Here is a 26,995-nt window from a genome sequence, read left to right as displayed (position 1 = left end):
GGAAATGACATATTTAGAATCAAAATAAAAGCAATCTATTTAGAATTGAAATAAATTCAAAAATCACTCTTTTTTCTCCCTCTGAAATTCAGCTGCACCTCCTAAAATCATCTTGGAAAACACTGGTCCTAATGATCTCAGCCATGAACTTCTAGACCCCCAGGCCCTTCTATTAAGCAGAACAGCCCAAGTTCCCCCCAAGTATTGCTTAGAAAGTTTTGAGCCCTCTCACCATCCCCGATACGCTCCATGGATTAGCATCTTGTGGCAGCAAAGAATGCAACTCTGAATGAGCAGGAACATGATCCTTCCAATCAAGCTGGCCCAGAGCATCCTCAGCTGCCCACTAGCATCTCCCTTCTCTGTTGGCACTCACTGCACTTGCTCCACGAGAGCCGCTATCTTCTAAGCCAGGTAAGGTCACATCCTCCTCAGCCCACTTGACTACTTGGTGCTTTTGGATTGACTTCTTATAGTTAGGGTAACTCAAAAACAGACTACATGGAGTCGCCAATCAGAATGTGTCAGGGAGAGAATTCAAAGTGACAAAGTTTGGCCAGAAGCTATTGAGCAGGCCTCCCGCCCTGCAATCCTACATTTAACACAACACACAAGGAGAGGGTAAGAAGATGCCAAGGTGCACCATGGGGAAAGAATATGGGAACCCTGCCCATTTCAGGCCTGTACTCTGCCTGATGGTCATGAAGCATCACATTTTCTGCCACAAGTCATTTCATTCTCATAGCTGCTCTGGGAAGTAGGTAAGATGTCCCCGTTTTGCAAATGAAGAAACTGATGCTCAGAGAGGCCAACTAATTTATCCAGAACATGCAGGCAGTTAACAGAATCAGGATTCCCAGTCAAGGTTCATCCTATTACATATGCAGACGAAGGAAGAAATTAGAAAAGCGAAAGGCCACCAGCTGATGGTGACCTTGAAGGTGAGGATAAGTGGTTATGTTTTAATACAGAGGATCAGAAAAAGGTCACATGTCTTTGGATGTGAGGAATTACTTTTGAGTCTTTGCAAATACTTGAGATCAACTAATACTTAACAAATAATGAAAATAAAACCAGAGGAAATAAGTGAAAGGCAAAACCCTCAGGATGTACAGAGGTGATCTAAGAAGGGAGGTTCCTGGTAGTCTTTGGTCATGTCCCTTCAGAGGACCTAAAACCAGCCTCTATCCAGAAAAGCAGTCAAGAACAAACCCTCCAGGAGCAACAGGGACAAGGATGACTCCTTCTCAAACCACCTTTGTGGAAAGTGCCTTCACAGTTTCTTAGAAGTGAAAGGCAAACGTTTAGCCACTTACATTTTAGCAGACTGCCGTGAACATTAGCTGTGTGCCATCAGGGAATTTGAAATTCCAGGATGTTTTCCATTGGCTCAGAAGGTCACTGGATGTTACAGTGGTGGATTCAAGCAGCTTATCAAAAATTAACTCATACACAAGGCTGATCCAACAGTTTGATTCCTATGCCTCCCACTGAAACACACATACACACAAGCATGCAACAGACCTGGAAGGAAATGACAAAGGGACTAGCGATAGCGTTCTCCACAGTCACTGCTAAGCACAGGGGAGAAGTGACACACTTGTCAAAGCTGTGAAGTGGGTCCCTGACACCACAGGCTGCTGCGGGTCCACATGCTTTCAAGCCACAGGATGTGCAATTCATGCGGACTTTGAAATATTGGATTAAAGAACACAAAGCTCCAGGAACACCTGAGCACCTTTTTGAAATCATGTAAAATCACAGTGGAGTCCACAGCACCAGGAAAACATTTGGAAACTTTACTTAAAGTATTATTACCTATGAGGAAGGGTCCGCAGTGAGATTTCTTAGAGCTTATGAATATTTATTATGGAGTATTCTTTAAAGCAACCAAAAATTAAGTCCAGAACAAATGGGAAACAGATTTCTAAGAGTCGTTATGTTTACATTATGCAAATTATAGTTGAAGATCTATAACCCGAATATTGTTAAATGCCTAAAAAGGGTGGGGGGAACAGCTGATATTTGGACATTTTCTTAAAATGGACGAATAATATTTTTAGAGCTTTTGACAGTCTGTGCACTGAGGGACTCCTGCAGGCACATCTTTTACTAACCTGGTAGTAAAGTCATTAGGTCAAGGCTATGTCAAAGGCCTGGGGTTTTAATAGCCCCTTTGTTCACAGACTGGATGGGTGACACTCAAACCCGATAGGAAAGCCCTCATACCTGGCTCAGCCCCTGCCAGTCCAGAAGCAATGAGGAGGCTTTGCCAACACGCCAAAACTCCCACCTAAGCACACTTGGGTTTCACATTTAGCAAAAAAGAGAAGCAAAGTGGACAGGCTTACATGCTGAAAAGCTTGCCCGAAAGATGTCACCTTGGACTTTATGACACTGATCGAGCATAAACCCCAGACAGACACACAAGTTTACCTCCAAAGGAGGCAGCGAGCTGAAGGTGGCCCCCACCCTTGACAAAATGTAGTTACAGACTCATAACCCAAGCTTTCACCAGGTACCACATCACTTGAGGAAGGCTAACTAATTGAAATGTTTATTATTAATAGCTACTATTTCTTGTTAGGACACCAATACATAGTCATCATATGAAATCTGTAAAACACAGAGAAAATTGCTAAATAGAAATACATTTAAAGTGAAAGCTTACCAAGTCAGAAATGAGGTGCCACCTCTTCAGATCACTGATGTCTGGGCTCAGGCAAACCCACAAGCCTTTCCTCCTCACCTCCCACTGCCCATTGCCAGCAGCCCCTGACCCCTGCCCCAGATGCAAAAGAGCACAGCTGTGCCCTTTCTCAAGGCTTCAACCCAAGGAGCTGAAAAGTCTGTTGTACATGGTCTCCCCATAGTGCAGAGGAGAATGAATGAGTTACAGATCACATAAACTTCACCACCAGAAACAAAACTCCCGGCCCACTCATCACCTTGCAAAAAACACCCTCCCATGCTCCAGTTGTGCGGTCTTAGGCAAGTCATTTGACAACCCTTGTCCTCCCCTCTATGTGGGGGCTGAGAATGTTCCCTTCAATTCAAAGGGTTGTGGTAACATTCAACGACAGTGTCCCATTCCGTGCATGCAGCTAGTTCTGCACAGCACTGTTAATAAGAACAGCAAGTCCTATCCCCAAAAGTAACTCTGAATCCTGTCACTGTGAGCAAGATATACAAAAAGATACAGACACTGGGGCTGGGGACAGCTCAGCCTTAGAGCATTTGCCTAAGCTTAGAGCATTCCAAACCCAGCATCACAAAAAAAGAAAAAAAAAAGTGTGTTTGTGTTTGTATGTGTGTGTATGTAGAAATAAACTTGCTCTACTGGATTCTTGAAAGTTGAAAATAAACCAGCTCTGCCTTGATGTTCTTCTAAACTTGGTTTATGAGCAAAACCATCCTTTCTTAGGCATTTGATTCCATTCATTGCATTCAATGAAATCAGGAACCCTGTTTTTAAAATCCAGGGCTGGAAGCATAGCTCAGTAGTGGAGCATTTGCTGAACACATGCAAGGTCCAGAGTTCCATCCCCAGCATCATATATGTATACACACATGCGCACACACGCACGCGCACGCACACACACGCACACACACACATTAATAATTACTAACCTGTCTTTGTGTCTTGGGGATTAACCAAAACCAGTATTTTATGGTGAGGTTCATCACGGTGCAGAGAACAAAAGCAAGTGGATGAAGTTTCAAGTTTAACCTGAAAAAATAATAAAATATCTGTTTTGCTCTTTCATCATATTAAGGGCACAGGAAATTGCTGAACAATTAGCACAGTATTCATTGAAAGAACACTACATCACGGAGGTAAACAGGATGTAGGCAACATAAAAATGCAAATCTTACTCATTCTGAGCTAACCACAAGGGGTATCTGGTAACTGTCCCATCTCCGACCTGCCAAACTTTTCTCCCCACTTTCACCTGCCCACCTATTCAAGTTGATTAAACACTCTCCTGCCAAATGCCCTGGGTATCTCTCACTTCCATATGCTTCCTACCCCAGCCTTCCATCCTGATCCTCCTTGGGCCTCAGCCTGCAAAAGCTGAGAGCTACACACCCACCTCAGTCATATACCTGTTAAGTCGGCATCAACTATCCTCCCTGAGCCCTGGTGACTACTCTATAGGAGCAGTCCAGGATGTCACTTTGGCTGCCTACTGCCCTGGCTCAGGCCCCTGCAAGCAGTCTCAAGAAATACATACTTCACTGGGTGCTCCAGGCTTAGCCAGGGCTCCATGCAGCCCTGCAGCGGAGATGCTCAATTCTGGGTGCCTATTTGCTTATATGACAGAGGAACTGGGGTCGCCGACACTGGGATTGTCCCAGAGTCTTCTCTCAAGCCCCCTCATCCAAAGCCCTCATAGTGGCCATCACACTTTCTTCTCCCAGCTTCCAAAGCACAAGGTCAACACATTCCATTACCATGCTTACTTTGAAAACCAAGGAGAGTTAAGAAAATTAGAAAAGAATGTGTCAGCTGAGCAAGGCAGGAAGGCTGCTTGTAAAAGTTTACAGGAGGCCTCCACAGTTTCAAAGAACTATTTCTTAACAAATCCTGGGACACATAAACATCTTGGTACCTCCCCATCTCTGAAGTCACTCTAATGAAGAGATCTCAAGCTGGCCCTCCTGCAGAGGTTATGTCAAGCACAGCTCATCCACAAGATGGCCGATACAAGGCCATTAAATGTGCCATTTACAAGGCATCATATCAACCTAGAAAGATACTTATTACTGAATACAGCATTGTATTCAGGGAGTGACCTCACCTAGTTGTTGTTGTTGTTGTTTTTAAGTATGCAGGAAAAAAAAAATCCAACAGAAATACATCAGAATGTTCCCGGTAGTGAACCATGCATGATTGTGTTTTCTCTACCCTTTGGTACAGTGCCCAAGTATCATACAGTGAGCTTTTACTGTTTTGTGACCAGAAAAATCAACAAATATTATTGTGTTCTAAATGTGACAGAACAATTTTAAGACCAGAAAAAGAGTCAATTATAAAATGAAAAGATATAGGAGCAAAGTGACATGACATGATATAGCCTCAAACCACTTCCACATCTTTCTTTTTATTTTGGAAAACCCCGGATTCAAAAAGAAAAGATAAACCTGCTAAAAGCAATGAGGCAGTTCAACACCATTCCTAATGAGGCTATTTTGTAGCTTAGCTGTAGGAAACTGCTCCTATCCTTTAATTAACTACTAAAATAGCAGGAAATCGAATGATTGTTTCCATGAAAACTTTTTTTTTTAGAAAGGAGTGAAGCAAATAGGTATACAGACATGACAGCATTTCTATCATATTAAAACAACTTAATTTTAGTAACTGTCTTATGTTTTTGTTAACACTAATTTTTTTATCTTAAAGAGCATAGTCTGTATTGAGTTTTATTTTAAGGAAAGTAATCCATAAACATGGGTGTAATTAAAGCAGGTGACTGAAACTTCAGGGCTAGCTGCTGCACTTCAAGGCTCTTTTTGGATTGCCCTGCAACCTCCACGCTCCACCCACCCCTGCAGCCCACCTCTCAGCTGGGTGTAACTAAATCCCCAACCTTGACGGAGTGCTTGAGAGCTTCTGGCCACGAGGGGGCGCTAGAAGTGTACAAGCACCTTCTGCAGATCAACGTGAAGTCACCCATGGGAACTGGATTCTGGGAGTGACTTGACTGGGAGTTACCATCTCTGAAATCTCAAGAAAGCCAGTTTGTAACTGTACCAACCATTGTTTTCATTAACTCTGGAACAACTGCACTATAGTAAAACAACACCCGGTCTCCCTCAACAAACTGTGCCTGCCAGATAGCAATCGTTTCTGCCATGAGTGAAATCTTACAGATGATCTCAAACAAGAATTTTTTTGTCTCTTCCAACAGATCAGCCTCAAATGTGAAAGATAACTACCATAGGTACTATCCAATACAGGTATTCTTTTTACTGACTGCAGAGAGGGAAGACTATCTCTTAAGTTACACAGTTTTAAAATTTCACCCACAATGCTACCATCCGAACGAATAAACAATTTTCTTGTCTCTCTGTTCCCTTCAAGGCCCGACTCACAATGCACACAATCTTACTAGTGCCCAAAATCATAAATGACATAGCTTCATTCCAAATTATGAAATGATAGAACTGAAAAAACCTTAAAGACCATAGATAAACCAATCTCTTCATCTTACAAATCAGGAAACTGAGGTTCAGCTAGGTATTTATTATACCCTGTATCGCTTTTAATTACTTTATAAAATATTATTATAATTATTTAATTATTATTTAATTATAATTTGAAAATAGTAAGACAAGAGAAGGTACAACTTAACCAAGGTCACACAGCTAGTAACTGGTAAACCTATGATTCGCACAGGTTACCTGGTTCATTGCCTGGCACAACCAGACTCACGCTCAGGACTCCAGAATCCCAACTGAAGATCCCTTCTGCTTCTCAAGGTGGAATTATTTTAGTATTCACTTTTGTTTTTGTTTTCCTAAATCTGGAATGTTCTTTCTATAACACTTTCTTCTCTAAATTAGATTTGACAGAACTCTCCTCCAAGAAAAAGCACACATACCTGCTCCCCAGAGGAAAGAGAGAAAATCTCTGATGAGGTCTGAGCTCCTTCACCAAGTGAAGCATGATAAGCCAATGTTGCTTCCTGATGCCCCTCGGGGTCATCTTCCAAAATATCCACAGGGTAAGTGCCTGCTGGGGTGGGGAGTAGAAGTGATGTTAGTTTTATTCTTTCATTAGAGGGACAGTCACTTATATCTTGAAGATATAAAACTAAAAGATTATTTGCTTTAAATAAATTTAGTTCACCTATTCCCTGTTAGGCTGTTTAGGAAACTTCTTTGAAACTACCGAATGATTTCCCAAGTACTTTCAGCAGAATCAACACAACAGCAAGGAACACAGCAGGCATTGGGAGGGCTGAGACTAGCTGCTGACTTCTTCAAAATCCAACTTGACCCAGCTATCCCACTCCTCGGTTTATACCCAAAGGACTTAAAAATCAGCATACTATAGTGACACAGCCACATCAATGTTTATAGCAGCTCAATTCACAATAACTAAGCTATGAAATCAACTTAGATGCCCTTCAAGATGAAGAAACTGTGGTACATATACACAATGGAATGTTACTTAGCCTTAAAGAAGAATGAAATTATAGCTTTTGCAGGTAAATAGATGGAACTAGAGAATATCATGCTAAGTGAAATAAGCCAATCCCCGCCCCCCAAAAAAAACAAATGCTGAATGTTCTCTGATAAGCAGATGCTGATCCATAGTGGGGAGCAGGGATAGGGGCAGGCGGAACTTTGGATTGTGCAGAGGGGCGTGAGAGGAGGGGTGGGGTGGTGGGGATGGGAATGAAGGTAGAATGAGACAGACATTATTACCCTATATACATGTATAATTATACTACTGGTGTGACTCAGCACCATGTATAGCCAGAGGAATGAGAAGTTATGTTCTATTTACGTACAATGTGTCAAAATGCATTCTATTGTCATGTATAACTAATTAGAACAAATTTTAAAATCCAGCTTGAGTGGTTCTCACTTTACTAGCTAATATTAACTATAAATATTAATATTAGCATGATATTCTCTAGTTCCATCTATTTACCTGCAAATGCTATAATTTCATTCTTATTTAAGGCTGAGTAAAATAATGATGAAACTTGGGATCTCTATCTCATACAGGTTCATGAGATTTTGCCCATTCCTCCCTTAGTGGGACTACTCTTTTGTAAGAGACCATAACTCCAATGACTCATATGAAGTACATAACTACATGCCCACACAGATAAATGAATATTGTACGTATTCATTTGCAAAGAAATTAATGCATATTATTCTCTGAGTCTTCCCTGGTGTCTTTTTCCTATAGCCACACTTTTGGAGAAAAAAATGATTTTATTTGAGGAAAAATTATATTCTTGAATCAAACAAAGAGAGCGTACAGTTGAACTTAGCAGCAGCAATCAAATTTTCCCTCTGGGGCTGGGGATGTGGCTCAAGGGGTAGCGCGCTCGCCTGGCATGCGTGCGGCCCAGGTTCGATCCTCAGCACCACATACAAACAAAGATGTTGTGTCCTCCAAGAACTAAAAAAACAAATATTAAGATTTAAACAAAAAAAAAAATTTTTTTTTTAAATTTTCCCTCCACAGCAATCAAAGATGCTGGGCTGGCATGTCCCCACGTGGGATAAGGGCTCTATCCCCATTCTGTGGACTCTGCCCCATCTTTACCTTGGATTTGCCTCTGGGCCTCCTATAAGAGAAGAAGGTTACCAGAGAAGCTGCTGCCCTTATTCCTCCCCTTCCTTATTGAATATGGAAGGACCATCATGATTCCCTGAATAATACAGCATAACAACTACTTGCATTTGCACTGTATCAGTAAGTCATGTACAGATTAAAGTCCCCAGGAGGATCTGCACAGGTTCTATGCAAACACACCATTTTATTTAATGGACTTGAGCATCCACAAATTTTGGGTTCCAAGCAAGGGGGTGGTCCTCAAACCAGTCTTATGGACACCAAAAGACAACTGTATATTCTTCCACTCTTTGATTTCTTTTTTAAGTACTTCAGGGTGAAAATCACACAAAAATTTACTACTACAACTGCATTGATTCAAATATTTCAAATAAAGAATTGACATCAGGCAAGGAGTAAAATAATGATGAAAACTTGGGATCTCTGTCTAAAAAGATTGTGGGCCACTACAACCAAGACACTCTGCTACAGAAGGCACACGTGTGTGAGCGTCGGTGTGTGTATCCTCTCCACACATAAATACATTTAAAGAATCCCAGACTCCTCCTTACCTTGATGAGTCAGGAAGTCCCCCAGCAACCAATCAGACCTGCAGCCCTCTAGCTGAGCCCCTGGGGTTCCTGTGTTCCTTACTGAGGCCTTCAGGAGCACAGCTCAGGAGCCAGAGGGATCCAGTTCCTTACCCAGGGACCATTTCAAAACCGTCAAGGAGACCAAACTCAGCCTGTCTCACTTCCCTTCAATCATCCCAATCCATCCCTCACTTAGCACAGGGTCTCAGCATCCCATAACAGCCTCTCGCCACCCCCGCATCCACCCACCCTCCACCCACACCAATTAAAATAGCAGCACAGTTAACTTTCTGTGGACTCTAGATCTCAATATGCTGCTCAGTGTCCCACGGACCGCATTTCACTGAATCCTGCTTCACTCCAACTGGCAGAAGAAGAAACAGGCCTCACGAGGATAAGACCTGGCTAGAAAGCAGCAGAATCAGACAGGAGACCAGGTCTGTCTGATTTCAAAATCTGTGTACAGCATTCAGATCATGACAGTGACCCTATCAACTCGGTCTCCTCCACCCTTACCCCTCCACATCCCCATCTCCTCCAGCACCCAGTGGGCTCATGTCCCCACTCCTGACATCCTCCTTCTACCTCTTCATCCACAGGATCCACCTCCGATGCAGCCATCTCTCCTTGCTAGGAATCCCAAAAGGCAAGGGCAAGTACTCTAGGGATCACTGAGTCCTGTGTTTATGTGAGAACTTAGCCTAGGATAGCAATTAACACTGATCAGCCACCCCCTCTGTCTGTAGGGCCCCCAACTCACACCTCAACTTGGTCTCTTTTAGTAGTTACCCCCTAACCCAGAGCTGCTGGGGCTTGCTGAGTACAACTTCCCTCCCCACTCCCAGACTCTACTCTGAAGATCCCTCCCCATGCTTGTCCCATACAAAGCACTTAGTAAATTTAGGTGGTTGTTTAACTGAGCTCTGCACTGAAACTGCTACTTATTTCATCTAGTTGGTCAAGTATGCAAAAAGACCTGGCAAACATTCCAATGAATCAAGGAAAACTGGAAAAGGGGCTGCTTGAAACCTGGGTGCATCCTGCAGAAACCAGCCTCAGTAGCTTCCTCTCCCAAAATGTCCCCAGGAGCACCAGCATAAGGAGCAAGTTAGAGATGGACTCTGATTTTTACTCTCTGTTGCTGACTCTATGTTTTGGGAAATGCATTCCTCAGGTCTGGACCATTGATCAGCCTACTCCAGTGAGGATGCAGGGCCGACAGAAGAGCATCCTCAACCAGCCCCAGAGAGAAGCTGAGCAAGGCCCCCTGTCATTTTCCCTTGTGCCCAGGGAGTGGAAGAACACTGTGGCCAAAGGGTTTGCAGGCACTCCCAATTTGAGGCCACCAGGCCAGAGGCTTGACTCCTGGTGGGTCGGGTAGGGAGGCTCCTTCCTGGCTTCTACAGGCTGCCAAGAGTTGCCTGGCACGATTTCTGGTCGTGTGTGGTCAGGAGAAATGCTATGAATGTGTTTTGCTCCTTCCATGCCATGAAATCATTTCCCCTGCAGGTTACTTTGCTGGGGCTGTGAAACATCCTCAAAGGACTCTGTGGGGACTTTCCAGAAGACAGTCACTGCCCTAGGGCTCTAACGCCTGACTGCCCAAAGGGAACACAGGAGTGGACCCCTTGGGGTCTTTTCAGAACCAACAGCTTCAGGAATCAGAAGACTATCCTGAGAGTGGTGGTGACATCCTGCCTTCCTCTGGGGAGAGAGGCACATAAATTAACCCTCCCAATCACGGCAAACTGGTGGGGGTGGGGGAACACCATAATGCTCAAAAAATAGTGTGGGGCTGGGGATATAGCTCAGAGTGCTTGCCTCTCATGCTCAAGGGCCTAGGCTCCATCCCCAGCACCTCCAAAAAAAATAGAAAGAAAATACTGTGGCACCCACACTCAGTTCCCTTTTAAAGCAGGGTGCACAAGAACAGCCACAGAGCAGAGCACTAGGAGTGCCCCTCAATTCAACCTAGCACCCACAACTCTCTGGCCCACTTTGTTTAAATTCATTCTCTTCCCTTTGAGGAAAACTTCTCCATCAGAAATCTCAGCAGCTTCTGTCCTATACAGATGTTTGGGTTAGCTTCCTGGAAAATTGGGTGGGAATGACAATCAAAGCCGCTTAAGACAGGAGAGGGGCGAGAGCACCCAAGGCCCAGCAGAAGAAGACCCCTCCCCAACCTTAGAAGAAGGAAGGCACCGCTCCTCAGCCCAGGAGAATGAAACCCTCTCATGACTCAGAAGGAGGACGGACTCCCCGCTCCCAGGAAGAATTAAAACACACACACACACACACACAAGCACACACGAGAGTCCGCCTTGGGAAGTAAACAAGGCTTGCGCACGCGCCTGAGGCTGGACCAGGCCTCCACGCTGTTCTGCTTCCCCGCTTCCCGGGTGATGGAAGGCAGGCTCTGCAAGAGCCTCCAGATGTGAAATGCTAACAGCCTTTAATGGCTTGAACTGAACAGAAAATATTTTCCAAAGCCAAAAGAATGTAATCTTTTCAGTACAACGTTAAATACTTTTTATTAAAAAAGGCACACAGTTGAAATGATATTCTCTGCAGACTGTAAAGAAACTGAAATCCCTCAACAAACTCAGAATTAAAGAATTCACTTTAAGCATATGTTGGCATAGTCACCCTAAAAACAAAAACAATAGTACATCTGAAAGCATTCTTCTAGGGAAAATAATTGAATTATTCAGGATGTTTGTACCAAAGCTCAAGTTCCCAGACTGCTTCAACAGCAATGTTATACCGAGCCACTTTGTATCACCCACTGCCCATTGGCCACCGACGCTGCAGGGTCAGCCACTGCTGTTCAGGCTGGCAAGGCCTTTCCCAGTACATTTTGATCCTTCCAATGTAAACAGCAATGCCAATTAATGAAGACCTTGGAAAAGATTGGTGATCTGCATTTAATCATTGATTCAATATCATTTGCAGAATATTCTCTCCAAACACTACCTCACCATAAAGATTAGGAAAATGCTCTCATTTTAGCAAAGCATAATTTTTCTCAGATGGAACTATTATTACGAGAAGCACTAAGGGAGATATTTTAAATTTTACTAGCCTCACTCTACGAACTTGGCCTTTGCCGAAAGCCACTACCTGGCAGTAACTACGGGATATTATGTCATTGGAAAGATTGGCTGTAATCATTTGAATTTTTTAGTAATGTGGGTTGTCATTCTTCAATTACAGTAAGAACAATTCTTGCTCAGGGTAACATGAAAAACATTCAGGATATAAAACGATAACATTCAACTCACTTTTTATAAAGTAGTTAAGAGGCACAAAAACTTTTTTCATATTTTTGCTCTCTATCATTTTTCACATAGGCAGTCTGTTTTGGCTTTTGCAGATTTTTTTTTTCTTCACAAATTAATTTTCTTCTAAAAAGCACTTATTAATAGAAATGGAAGCTTTATTAGAGAAGAAATCTACCCGGGGGGTTAAATGAGTAATTCTGGGCTTAGCAAAAAGCATGAAGACTAATTTCTAAACAGAGATAGGAGGGGGTACCAGAAAATTCAGGAAGCATAGAGGAAGAAATCTGGAGGGGGGGGGCGGGTCTGACCCCAGGTGTTATGCACTCCTAAGCAGTTGGGATAATGCCCAAAGGGAAGAGAGTTTTGGTATCATCTCAGCTGCTCAGAATTCAGAACCAGGAATTCATCAGGGCCCCCAGGTTCTAGTGAGGTGCGTGTTTCACTGTGCAGTCCGATGCCCAGGGCTGTGTGTCTGTAGGTCATGTGCATTAAGAAAACCCAGTAGTCACCCTGAAGATTTCATCCTGAGCCTGCAAAGCATTCATCATAGGATGCCTTAAGCCTGAGAGTTTCTTTTAACATAAAATATAATTAAATTTAATTTTACCTTTTTTTTTTTTTAGTGCTGGGGATTGCACAGGCTAAGCATATACTCCACCACCAGCCCAATTATATTTCATTTAAATAAAAGAGGACTATTATATTACACTTAGTAAGGAATACCCACAGTTGTATGAGACAATGCCTGGCATTTATTTAATATCAAAGCATTTAAGGTTTGTGCACACATCATTACAACTGGCCTGGGTATCCTGCCACTGTTTTCCCTAGAGCATCTATGGAACACTAGCTCCACGAGATATGCTTGGGATAGGCTCGTGAAAGCGGGGTTTCTAGCACCACCAAGTTTGGAAAAGGGTGGCATGCTGTGGCTCTGGGTTCATTGCTAAGAGTTCTACGTATCTATCAACAATCAAGGAATTTAGAATTCCTGTAGCAGCTGAATTTGCTTAGTTCAGCATCTCTTTCTCAAACTTATTTAACTAGAGCCCCCTGGTCCCAGACCATCAACTGACAGATGGCAAAGCAAACTTTCTGAGGGGAGTGCTTTGAAATAATGTCAGAGTGGAAGGACCCATCACGGCTAGAGTGAGAGAAAACAGGCAGGTGCCTGGAGCTCAAGGCCACAGCATTAAGAACTCACCACCAGGAAAGGCAGCCTTGGTGGCAGCAGAGCATCCCTCTTCATAGGAAAGTAGAGAACAGAAGGTGAGGCCAATAAACACTTGGATATTTTTGTTGTTTTTTGAAGAGCATCTGATTGCCAAAATATTCTTAGCAAAGAATTAAAAAAAAAAAAAACTGGAAAACAGAATGTAGAATATGTTAGAATTTTTTGAGCAGATGAGCAAAGTTGTCAGGAAATGAGGAGGCATTGCTGAAGGACTGCAGGTGGCGGCGGCAAAGGTTTTATTACCCAGTAATTGACAGGCAGCCGGTTGCTCTGTTATCACATGGATAGCACTGGCCCACTTGCAATTTGTCGTTGTCTTTGCTGAGAATAAATCACTTGTCCCAAATCAAAGATGGTAAAACATGCAGATGACTTTATGTGCCACCCACGTAAAGGTTTATGTAATCCTAATTGCTTTTAATATGAAGGTCTCATAATTTGAGTGTTGGTGCCTCTTGTTATTAGGCTGATGATACGAGGATAAAACTATTTCTCCCCTGAATCATTCAAAAGGATATAAGGTGGAACTAAGACATACTGTTCCTTTTTTTTTTTTTTTCATTCTAAGAGGCATCACATTTGGGGACACATGTGAATTTCTATTTGGGACAGACAGCAGAACATAACATCTCAAATATCAACTTCCATATGAATGGTAATCAGAGAGGTCTTCACCTTGACACAAGGACTGAAAGCTCAGGTTTTCCTTGCTGATGACCTCGAGCAACTCCATGCCAAATGGTCATCATTACAGTGCTGGGGCCATATTTGTCTAACCTTTACTGGGAAGGAAGAGGGCTTTGGCACATGCACAGGACACACAGAAAGCATTTGAAGCTTGACACTTCAAATCATGAACTTAATTGACCAGGAACTTACGAAAATACCAAGTCTCAGTGTCATGTGGTGGCCCTGAAGCTAGTGGGAAAACACTGTGGTACAGCAATTGTCCAGAAAAGAATCAGAGCCCTAAACCACACAGCACACAAGAAGGAGAAAAATACCCTCGTCACTGTGATGCTCTTACCCGCTAAGTCACAGAATAATATTTCTCAGAACTAACCCAAGAATCATGGCTGTTAATGGACTTTAGGAACTTTTATCCAAAAAACACATCCTTTTTTGTTCATCTATTACGTTTCAAACAACAAAACCTCTAAGAGGGAAGAAAATGAGTTTCTACTTGGCATGTCCACTTCTGTGCAGAGCAGTGATGGACACTGAAAGACCAACAGTCTCTGCCTATGTAGCCTGGTCCTGGATTAAGTTATTTCACACTGTTTAAAAATTGAAGCTGTCTCAGGGTTGGGGTTGTGGCTCAGTGGTAGAGTGCTCACCTAGCATGTGAGAGGCACTGGGTTTGATCCTCAGCACCACATAAAAAAATAAGTGAACAAAATAAAGGTATAAAAAAATTTAAGTGTGCAGTGGAGTGGGCTCACACCTGTAATCCCAGTTATCTGGGAGCCTGAGGCAAGTGGATCTGAAATTCCAGGTCAATCTCAGCAGCTTTATAAGAACCTGTCTTAATAAATAAAAAGTGTTGGGGGTTTAGCTCAGTGTTGGTGGAGCACTTGCCTAGCATGCATGAGGCCCTGGGTTAGATCCCCAGTACTGCAGAATATTGCAAAAATAAAAAGAACTTATGCTCATCCCCCAGATTTGCTTCACTTGAGGAATGGGCAGTGATAAATGGGCAGGCTTATCTGGAACTTTTTCCAGGTATTTAGAATGCATTTGTTTCTAAATACCTGGGAAAGTATCAAGATAACTGCATTTTTATAAAAGCTCTGGACTTATTTACATAAAAATGAAATGTAAATGAAGAAGATGCAGGATACTAATATTTGCATCAAGGTTGGTACCTGTTCAATTTGAAATTGAAGAAATAGAAATTGAACATCTGCCTTGAGTGTATAAACAATTTTTCTAAAGGTCTCACTGGGAGAAGATGTGTACAAAAAAAAATAAGGCTATATTCTCATATTAAAAAATACTCTTTTAAGTACTACCTTTGCATAGAGTTTTCTAGTTCACAAAGAACTTTCACGCATCCTGGCTTGTTTGAAACTTTCATCAACTCCATAAAGTCAATAAAGTACAGTGCACTGACCCCCATTTTTCAGATGTGAAAACAGAGGTTCAAAAATGGAAAGTTAACTAGACCCTGGGTCGAACCCTCACTGACTCTCCGACTTACTAATTTATGTTGAGCTAGCTCCCACTGAGCAAATGTCAGCTCACACTTGGGATCACCCTATTTCAAATACCACTGAACTTGTAAACCCATGTTCATAGCAACACTGTTTACAACAGCCCAAGATAGAAGCAACTCAAATGTCCAGCAACAGAGGAATAGATACACCAAACATGACACAAACGATGGAATATTTTAAGGAATAGTCAACCTTAAAAAGGAAGGGAACTGACACATGCTACACATGGATGAAACTTGAAGGCTGGACCCTGTGAGATAAGCCAGTCATGAAAAGAAACATTTTTTGCAAATCCACTTACATGAGGCACCTTAAATAGACAAATTCATAAAAATGCAAAGTGAAATAAGAGTTTACCCAGAGTCTTGGGGGAGGAGGAGTGGGGAGTTGTTGTTTAATGGGTATGAAGTTTTTATTTGAGAACATGATAAAGTTCTGGAGATGGGGAGTGGTGACATTTGTACAATGTACATAATGTGAATGTGCATAATGCCACCAAGCTGTATGCTTAAAAGTAGGCAAAAATGTGGCGCATGCTTGTAATCCCAGTAGCTCGGGAGGCTGAGGTAGGAGGACTGCAAATTTGAGGCCAGCTTCAGCCAACTTAGCAAGGACCTAAAACTTAGTGAGACTCTGTCTCAAAAAATAAAAAGGGCTGAGGATGCCTGGTACTCCCATAAAATAGTTAAAAAATATAAATTTTATGTTATGCATATTTTACCACAGTAATTTAAAAAAAAAACTTTTTATGGACTTGATTTTTTTGGGGGGAGGAGGGAGGGTTACCAGAGATTGAACCCAGGGGCGCTTAACCACTGACCACATCCGCAGCCTCATTTTATTTTTATGGAAAGCATGACACATATCTATAATTATTTCGGACCATTTATTACGGTAAAATAGACATGGCATAAGATTTACACTTTTAGCCATTTTCAAGTGTACAGCTTTTGTGGCATATTAAGAGCATTGTTGTGCAACCATGACCACCATCCATCTCTAGTACTTTTTCATCTTCCTAATGACATACTCCCCATCCTAGATATCACCTCCAGCCTTCAGGCCCTTTCTGCCATTCCACTGTCTCTATGAACTTGACTACTCTAGATATGTCATCTGAGCAGAATCACACGGCAATTTCTATTTGTAATTGCCTTAATTCACTTAGCATAATGTCTTCAAGGTTCACCCATGTCATAGGGATGCATCAGAATTTTTATCAAGGGTGAATAATAGCCCATGATATGCCACATTTTGCTTCCATTTCATCTGTCGATGGACACTTGAATTTCTCCCATTCCTTAGCTATTGTGAATAATGCTGCTGTGAACATGAGTATACAAATATCTCTTCAAGGCCCTGCTTGCAATTTTTTGGGCTAGATATCCAGAAGAGTGGTCAGCTAGGAATCCTGTGTTCAATTTTATGAGGAACCTCTATGCCATTTTTCACAGTGGGGCAGCACATTTTAGATTCCCATCATCAGGCAAAAGGATTCTGATTTCTCTATATACTCATCAATGCTCGCTATTTTCTGTTTTTTTTTTTTTCTTTTTAACAGAAGAGGTATCTTATTGTGGTTGTGATTTGCATTTCCCTAACGATTCAGGATGTTGAGGTTCTTTTCATGCACTGATTTTCCAAGTGTATATCTTCTCTGGAAAAAAAAAAATGTCTGCCCAAGTTTCTTTGCCTACATATTCCTAAATTTTAAAAATCAACTTTGAAAAACTTGCAAAAAGTGGAAAGACAGACATTCATTCAGAGGGAGATGAGCGGCAAAACTGGTGGTGTGAGTTTGGTGCTTCATCCAGAACACACCATAGCGGGAGAGTTAATCAGAGGCAGCACAAAGAGATCAGATGAACAATGAGGACAGCATGAACATGTGATTGTAGTGAAGATGGCAAAGGGAACAGATAACTTGAGCAGGTTCTGTCAATGTGCATAGCAGAACTTGCAGCTGACTGGCTGTGCAGCAGGAGAGGACAAGCTGACCTTCTACTTTAACCTGACTCTTCCAAATAAGTGAATGAAATTCAACTGGAAGCTTTCAAACTGCGATGGATTTGTGAACTAACATCAGAAATAGTCTAAATCTGTTATGATCCTAGCTTTATCAAAGTGTTAAATTGATGAACACATCAATAAAAGAATAGTATATACTTTACTCTAAAATATTATGTATTTTTCCTAAAGTATAAACTGAGCAATTTTGAAAAAGTAGATGAAACACCAGTGAAAGGATGACTTTTATATGCTGAATTGAAACCTGATAAAAACTAGAGAATGACACTTTGACTTTCCCCAACATTAAGCCACACAGGCATTTGAGCTGCAGATAAGGGTACAACTTTGAGGCCATTTAGACCTGATTTCATATGATAAAACAAACCACCATGAAAGAGACAGCACAAACTACAGACTCAAATTCACAAAGACTGCAGATATTGAGATTATGCAATATAGAAGATAATGATATGAAGCATGTTTTAAAATATTTAAATAAAAATAAATTTAAAAGGTGAAGATTTTTCAAGTTGCCCAATAAGATTCTAGGAGGAAAGAAAGTAGAACTTCTAGAAATGAATGTCTTAATAGCTGATGAATTGGAAAACACAGCTAAAGAAATGACCCAGAATGCAGTACACAAAAACACACAGATGGAAAACTTGAAAAGTGGGGTAGGAAAAATCAAGAGTAGTGAGAAGGTTCAATAACAATTTATCTGAAGTTCCAGGAATGGAAAAATAGCAAGAGTTCTAGAATTAATGAAAGACACCTTGTCTTAAATTCTAGAATCACAACCAATGCCCCAAACAAGGAAAATTCCCACCTAAACACAAGTAAAACTGCAAAACAGAAAATTCAAAAGATGACCATAAAAGCAGTCAAAAAGCAAAGAGAGATCCTTCTAAGCAATTAGACAGACTGCTGTCTTCTCAACATCAACTATGGAGGCCAGTAAACAATGGAATTCAATTTTCAATGTGCTAAATAAAAATAGCTTTCATCTTCCACCTAGCAAAAGTAACTTCCAAGAATGTGAGCAAAATACAGAAATACTTAGAAAAACAAAACTGAACTGACGGTGAAGCTCAGTGGAAAGTTGAAATGCATGAGACCCTGGCTTTATTCCCCAGCACTACAAAAATAAACAAATAAATAAATAAATAGAAAAAAAAGATGAGGGATTTTACTGCCAGCAGACCCCCTAAAGATATTTATTTTTCCTTTTTTTCCCTAGTGTTGGGGATGGAACCTAGAGCTACACACATACTAGGAAAATGCTCTACCCTTGAACTACATCCCCTGTCCACCCTCAAAGCTATTTCTAATGTGCGTAAGAGAAAAGGAAAATGACCCCAGGAAAAAGTAGTTAGTCAAGAAGAGATGGACACAAAGAAAATGACAAACATGTAGATATATCCAAGTCATTGCTGACCATACAGAACTAAAACATCTAACTTGAGGAGCTAAAAAAAAAAAAAAGCATGCTAAAACTGAGGTGCGACATAATACTGGCACACAAATGGGGGAGAAATGGGACAGAAAGCATTCTAAGGCCCTTAAGTTATTCCAGAAAGCTAAAAAGTTGACTAATCTCAGAATAAATTTGAGTTAAATATGCATATTAAACTTTACATTAGCCCTTTAAAGAATAAAAATGAAGATTAAATGTCAAAACAGGAGAGAGAAAAATGAAATTAAGGCAAGAATACAGGGGATTTCAATTAATACAAAAGAACGCAAGAAATTAAAAAAAAAAGATCTGTCAAAAATCATGTATAACTGTTAAGATTAAAAGCAGATATCATCAACAAATAACTAGACTTTTGCAGGATAGATTTTGTTGTATTTGTATATTTATACCAAATATTTTTAAATATTTTAATAAATATTTTATTTAATATTCATTCATCATCAAAACTACAAGTAAACTGGGCATAGTAGCACATGCCTGTAATCTTAGCAGATGGGGAAGCTGAGACAGGAGGATTGTGAGTTCAAAGTCAGCCTCAGCAAAAGTGAGGTGCTAAGCCACTCAGTGAGACCTTGTCTCTAAATAAAATACAAAATAGGATTGGGAAAGTGGCTCAGTGGCCAAGTGCCCCTGAGTTAAATCCCTGGTAACCCCACCACAAAAAAAAGCAACACCTTCTCTTCTACATAGCTTTAAAAGTGTCACCCCCACCCCAAGATGTTCTAATAATCCAAATGTGGGTAGCGTACATACAATACACAACTCACTTGTTGGAAAACATGAAGTTCAAAATGAACAACCAACTATTATAATTCACTTATACTGCTCCACCACATACATACACAAGTCAAAAATAGTCCACTAAGTACCAGTCTGATAGGGAGTACAACTGGGCAGGGGGATGGTACCATGAGAAGTTTTAAGCAATGGGAAAATTTCCACAAAGTCAACTTCTCAAATACTTACCTCTGGAGGAAGTATTCATGGACTCTAATTAGGGTTTATTTTAGCAATGAAGAAATGAACACAGATTTCTCTGTTAGTGAAATTTGTGAGTTGTAGTTCGAGACTCAGTTTCCAAAGAAAACACATTTATCTTAATTTCAGCAAGATCAAGCAATCTTAGGAGGGTTTGGGAAGTGGGAGCCCTTCCTCCGCTGCCACACACATGGAGCAGGGAGCTCACTACCCTGGGCAAGAGCCCATCCCTGTGTGCCCCAAGACCTCAGCCTAGGCAGTTTCCAGCGGCCTCGTGGTTGCCATGTTTTGAAGGACCAAAGAAGCATGAGAAGGTTTCTGTACCTTGTCAATCAACAGGCATTGGTTGAAACAGTTCTTCTTAGCAAGAAAATGAGGCTGCAGCCTGGGAATACTGAATGCCATGGGAGAGAGCTCCTCCCCATGGTCAACGAACAGGACAGGAAGATAGGGAGAAGAACTGCAGCGGTGAGGAGGGGCAGGCCTTCGTTTTAACAGTGGCCTTTGGATCCACAGAGACTGTATCCCTGGTTCCCATCCCAGTTTGCTGATCTCTGACCTTGGAAAGGCAAACTTACAGCCCAGGATAGGCAGTCTCAAAGTTCTAAACCACACTTGTTACATCCTCATTCAAAGGCCCTAGACCATCAGCTGCTACTGAAAGACACCAAACTGCAACTGTTCTACTGCCCCCCACCCACCCCAACTTTAAAAGTCACCTGACCCTTTAGGTATCTGAATAGGTGCTGGATTTTTCTCCTAAAATTTCTTTCTATACCACATAACACAGCCATTTTCTACAATCCTGTTTAGAACTTCCCTGGGCTAAGCTACCAATACCATAGCAGAGGAGCCAGAAGCTAGCTGCTGTCAGGAACCCAGAAAAAGCCAGTCACCGGACTAGGGGTTCAAAGGTCAGAAAGGCAACACCTCAGAACCCACTGTCCTCCCACTGACAGCTCCAGTCCTAGCCTCCTGGTAATTCACCCAATCCTGCCAAGCCATGGCAGGACCCTTGGACAGGGTCAGCACACCAGCCTTCTCCAGCCCTGCCTCAGGCTATAGCAATCCCTATTTAGCACAGACATCCAGTGACAGAGTGAACAAGAACTTTCTACAGTATAGATACCACAGGGAGGCAAGGAATCACAAGAGGAAAGGGGTACACAGACACCCAGGCAGTTAGGAGGACCCACTCGGACCCAGTCTTCCCAGGAAGACATTCTGAGGGACGTGTTGCCCAGCAACCTGGCCAGGTGCACTCTGCCCTGGTGTGTGGCAAGACAGCTAGCATCTCACCACTTCCTGACATACCCAGTCTACATAAAACTCCTCCCAGCAATCCCTTCTACACTCACAGAGCCAACAAGGGTTTTCACCAGCACCTGACAGGAAATGTCCCCTGCATTCAACATTCATGGAACTTGGGCACTAGGCAGAAAGACCAACCAGGGTCCAGCCCTCAGAGAGACTACTATCATCTGCTTGGGTAGCCATACCTGACAACTTTCATGGCCAAGTAGACTTTTAGGGACTAACTTATCCCTTCCCGTCCCTTCCTTTCCCTTCTGATGCATGGAGGCTGGCTAATCCCTTCTGATGGGTAGAGGCTGGGTAAGAGCTACAGGATAATTGATAGTAGTGGCATCCAGCCTCCGCCCACTATCCCCAGTGAGGTCCTGCTCCCCAGGAACTGAGATTCCCCGGACTTGCCACATCCATGTTCCCCTATGAGGTTACTCACATGCCATGGATCAGAGAAAATTCAAAATGGCTAATAAATATGTGATTTAAGTTTTATGTTAGCAGGAGGTCATCTCTGAAGGGGTCTTTTAGGAACTGTCTTGTGAATTATTTCCTTCCTGAGCCTCTACCTTTTTTTTTTTGGAACTTCAGGGAACTTCACCCTTAAGACAGATTTCCTTCTCTGGGGAGTCAGACCACAACCAACAACAACTCCCATTTGAATCCCAACACTGCCACTAACTAGCCAGCTAACCAAAGGCAAATTACTTCATCTCTGTGCCTCAGATTCTTCTCCAGTAAAGTATGGATGATAACACTATCTCCCTTTACTACTTCTCATGATATCAATTAAGGTCATGCTTATGAAGGGTTCAGTAAATAACTGACCTACAGTAAAGTGTTCCTAAAGGTTAATTTACTAAATTATTCAAGTATTCAAGTCTCCTCTGCCCAAACATGCAATGGAGAAGCCACCTCCCAGAGATTGAACCCAGAGCAGTGTACCAATGGTACATTCCCAGTCTTTTTTTTTTTTTTTTTTTTTTTTTTTTTTTGTCCTTTGTTGAGACAGAGTCTCACTAAGTTGCTTAGAGCCTTGCTAAGTTTCTGAGGCTGGACTTGAACCTGCGATCCTCGGACCTCAACTTCCCGAGTCACTGGATTACAGTCATGTGCCACCATCCCTGGCCTTCTGCCTTTTCTTCTCACCACAAACCCTTTTGAAACAGCAGCTGTGCCTGGCCCCTGTCAGGGTCCTGAGATATGACCACCCACCTTCTGGGCTGTTCCACATCTGCAGTGCCTGCGTTCCCTCTGCCTCAGGTCCTGCCTGTGGCTTCTTTTCTTTCTAGTTTCCCTCTTTGAATTTGTTGAGATCAAAAAGAAAAAGATACCCCAAAGTACAGCACTTTGGCATGCTGAGTACTGTGAACTAAAGCAAGTCGGAATCCCTCCAAACTAACGTCTCTGACCTTCTCCGGCCCTCCTGTCTCTTGCCCTCCTGTCTCTTGCCCACCATGTTCCCCAGAAACAAGTCATATAAATGAGAATTCCTCTTCTCCACAGTAGGCCATAGGAAATGGAACCCCTTCCCCCATAAAAACACTACACTTAGTCCTCCTGCTCCCAACCTTTCTGTCTTGGAGCTAGACCTAAAGAAATTCTCTGACCCACTCTTTTCCCATGGTGGGTCATAAGACCCTCATTCCAGAAGGGTCATGACCATTACTGGGGAGGAAGAAATGCTACAACCAGAGAAATCAGGAAGAATCTGAACACAGGCCTTGTGTGTTCCTCTCTAGCCTACTGCTGTCATTTCATCCCATGACATTTCTACAGGACTGTCCCTGCTTCATAGAATGTAAGCATAAGAGAGGCATTTCTGCCTTTGTGTCTTCGTTCTGAAAGTTCCTCACATAAAACTAGGATTAAATTAATCTGTTATATTTTTCTCTTACTCTGTTTTTCTGTTTGTTTTCTGAGATGGGGTCTCCCTCTGTGGCCCAGACTATCCCAAATTCCTGGGCTCAAGTGATTCTCCTGCCTCAGTCTCCCAAGTAGCTAGGATTACAGGTGTACATAATTAAGACTGCCTCATGTTACAGAGTTATGTTGGGAAGACAAGGGATCACCTTTACTACCCCTACACATCTGTGTCTCAAAACCAGTTCCCAGAACTTCTCCCTCCCTGAGCATTCTCCCTCTGTCCTCTCCTCCTCCTATGTCCCAAGGGACACCCTTCCCAGGCTTCCATCTGCATTGCTCTGTCTTCACTCGATAGCAGTGGTCCCCAATAGAGCTCAGGCACCACAGACTCTGGTGGTTCTAGAATTCTCCACTTGAATTCCTTCTGCACTCTGGAGTTAGTATTTCTGACAAACTTTTCATATTTCCAATGAGAGGCATGTCCTGAAACACCCTGAAATCACTATGTCTCAATCAAATCATGCCAGTACCCTCCCACCCTCAGAAGTCAGTTTATTTATTAGCATCCCCACGGTCCCCCTTACTCCTACCCAAGCTTCCGAGTTACCCTCTAGTTCCCCTTGCTTGCTAGCTTTCTTTTCTATCAGCCCACTCTGCTTTATGACCAGTGTAAATTGTCAGAACACCCAACTTTTCAAAAGTCCAAACAAATGGCCTTCTCTGTGTCCACTCTGCAAGAGTGTGGGCCCAACAGTTGGCTCCCACTCACAAGAGGTCTCATCTTGCCGAAGTCAAGCCTGAGTTAAGGAGACAGGGAAGTTCAAGGTAACAGAAGAAGGCTGCATCTAACTTTCTTTTTTCTTTCCAGTATATTCTAAGCTGAAATGACAGCAACAGATGCACCAGTGGAACCTAAGAAGGTCTTTGGTAAAGGGGAAATTAAAAACACACATACAAAGGCTCTGAAATGGGGGGGAGGGGCAAGGAAATTCTGTGTGGCCTTGGAGCATGTCAAGAAAACTTGAATTATTGTAGGGTTCTCCCAAATCCCCTTTGGACTGTAACTCCTTAGGAAAACAGACACACCCATATTAAGGAGCCTCACAGAAACACAAAACACAGCTCCCAGGTCCTTCACATGCCTTTTCCCTGTTTCAGAAGCAGAAATGAGTCGGAACTAGGATATAGCCTTACCTGAAACCATAGTTTCTAGTTCCAGGCTTCTTTGCTCAAAGAAAAAGTGTTCCCAAGCAGACACGATTAGCTCAAACCATTTTTGGAAAAGGGCTATCAAAGCTTGGGCAATGGTTCAACTATGCAAAATTCGAATCCATTAGGATCGGGCACATGTGGAAATGATTAATGTGCAACTGCTGTGTGTCATCTGGGCCATCAGTAACTGTCAAAACCACAGCAAACATTGAAATAGTACAGGAAAATCCGTAAACGGTTATAGGCCAGCTATACTTTTCCAGAAGGTGAAATTACCATTACTTTTTCCATTAAAATAAGACTGCATAAACGAATTTCTGAAGCACTTGTCATGGGGAACCCTCTGTTTCATGGTACCACCAGAAGACAGAGACCAAGAAAGGAAGCTAGCCAGGGTTGAGTACCTCCCTGTAATGACACAATGCTGTACAATGAGCCCATACTGGCTTCTCTGCGTTTTTTAAGAGTCACATTTTTTCCTTGCTTCACTTCTCCAACATGCACACTGGAAACAGTGCTCACTATCCAAACCATTAAAACTAACTTTCTTAAAAACAAACAAACAAAAAAACCCTAACTTTCTAGAAGAAAGTACCAAAAAAAGAAAGAAATAGAATCTCTCCAAAAATAAAAACAAAACTCTCTTAATCTCCAGACCAGCGAAAACATTCTTGAAGCATGTTACTAATTCATATACTTAGCTACCGGCTACCTTCTCCTTAACTCATTGACTTAGAATTAAAAGAAAAACAACTCGATCGTAGCTTTCAAATGCACGTTATAAAAGCAAGTGATTCCGACGCTGACATTGGCTTCCAATAAAAAGCAGAGGCGCCTCCAAGAGACGTAGTTTTCCCTCACAGGGATGTGTGGCTGGAGAGTGTAGCCAGTCTGCGGTCTGACTGCTTGTGAGGCGGGGCCCGCCAGCTGGGGCCAAGGCACCTAGTAAGCGAACTGGACGCTTAAGGGGACAAGAGGAGCTGGCCACGGTGCTCTTCCTCCCTCAGGAACCAGGCCCCTTCCTGCCACTTGTTCTCACTGGAGGAGAGGATGCAGGAGAGAAAAAGAAGTACTATCTCAGAATCTAATGGCCCTACCTCTGCCTCCCTCCAACAATCCGCTTTTTAGGGGTCAGTCCCAAGTGCTTTCAGATTCAGATGCTGCCTCCAAACAGAGGGCCAGACATAGTACCACCTGGGACCCGACAGGTGGCGGCCTTAGGGTAGCGCCCTCAAGTCCCGGCTGGGACAGTAGAGTCTCTTCTGACGCACAACTGCAGCCCGGGTGGGAACCGGCACCCAGTGGGGCCCGACCACCCTCCCCCGCTCCCCATCCCAGTTGCCCCGGCTGGGGGACTGCGGTAACCCGAGCTGTCTGTACGGAACTCTTCCCCACAGTGAGATTCCCATTTCCCAAACAAGACCACCAAGACCCTACGATGCAGGGAACTCGCCCACATTCCCGCCCAGGGAGCAAGCCCAGGTCAGCTGTCCTAAAGCCCTGCGGTCCCAGGGATGGCTGGGAGAAGCCGCGACAGAGGCTGGGTGCCCAGCACGGTGCCCTCCAGGGGTTCACATGTGGCAGCTCCTCCTACAGCTCCTCGGATCATTTCCTCTTTTTTCCGCGTGCCCTGCATTTAAACTTTCTGGGGTAAACGCGGGCGCCTAGCCCGCTCCCCACCCGAAGGCAACGGCGGCAACAGGTGCGCGGCTAGCGGCGTCCTGGCGCCTACTCCGGGAAGTTCCCTTGGCCGCGGCGCGCTGTTTACGTCTCGTTTTGCAGCGCTGGAGCATGGAGCTTTCGGGCGGGATGAGCCATTGAAACCCGAGACCCGAGACGCGAACAGGGGCGGTTGCAGAAGGCTGCAACCCAGGGCGCACCGGGTCGGATCCGCCGCGGCTCCCCTTACCTGCGGCTTTGAGGGAGCTCTCGTCCTCCATGCTCCGGCTCCGGCGGCGGCGCCCAGTCGCCCTCACTCCCCCCCCCCCCACTGTACCTCGAGAATCCCCTGAGACTTCCCCACACCCTGCCACGGCCGCCACACCAGCCACCCCACCTCAGGCTCCTCTCACCCCGCTCTTCCCTCGGGGTGCCCTCACTCCTCGCCTCCTCCCTCAAGACCTCCGCCGAGTAGTTTGTCAGCTATCAAAACCGTGGCTCCCCGAAAATTTTGCATTCTTTCCACCTTCCCATCTGATTGACCAGCCAGGAGGAGTATTTATTATTCCCCTTAATGTGGGGAGGGGAGAACTGTTCGCGACCCCCATACACACACGCAACCCCTTAGCCAGTGTCTCCAAGCCTGGCCACTTTCATGCCTCCATCCCCTTCTGTTTCTTTGTGAAAAAAAAAATTTATATATATATATATATATATATATATATATATATATATATATATATATATATATATATATATATTTTTTTTTTTTTTGCCCAAAGGTTTTGCAATTCTGAAATTTTGCACAGTTGAGAGTCCATAAAAGGAACACATAACACAGTACAACCACTTATGTTTCTGCCTATTT

The 26,995-nt window shown here is 43.1% G+C and overlaps 1 protein-coding gene across 1 annotated transcript in view; it reads right to left on the bottom strand.

Annotated features, from left to right (window-relative positions):
* Nucleotides 1-26,432, bottom strand: part of LOC124087393 (protein FAM169B) — an 82,460-nt gene extending 56,028 nt beyond the window's left edge. The window contains exons 1-3 of the mRNA XM_058577745.1: nt 26,378-26,432; nt 6,606-6,739; nt 3,631-3,730 (exon numbers count right to left, since the gene is read on the bottom strand). Of these exons, the coding sequence (XP_058433728.1) occupies nt 3,631-3,730; nt 6,606-6,739; nt 26,378-26,408 (265 nt within the window). The 5' untranslated portion in view covers nt 26,409-26,432. The remainder of the gene's footprint in view (nt 1-3,630; nt 3,731-6,605; nt 6,740-26,377) is intronic.
* Between the last annotated feature and the right edge of the window lie 563 nt (nt 26,433-26,995).

Source organism: Marmota monax, unplaced genomic scaffold, assembly GCF_021218885.2.
Source record: "Marmota monax isolate L192 unplaced genomic scaffold, Marmota_monax_Labrador192_F-V1.1 WCK01_AAM20220418_F8-fsc00005, whole genome shotgun sequence".
In the NCBI taxonomy this organism is placed as follows: domain Eukaryota; kingdom Metazoa; phylum Chordata; class Mammalia; order Rodentia; family Sciuridae; genus Marmota; species Marmota monax.
Note: the sequence above shows the minus strand (reverse complement) of the source record. Positions and strands in the feature narration are given on the sequence as shown.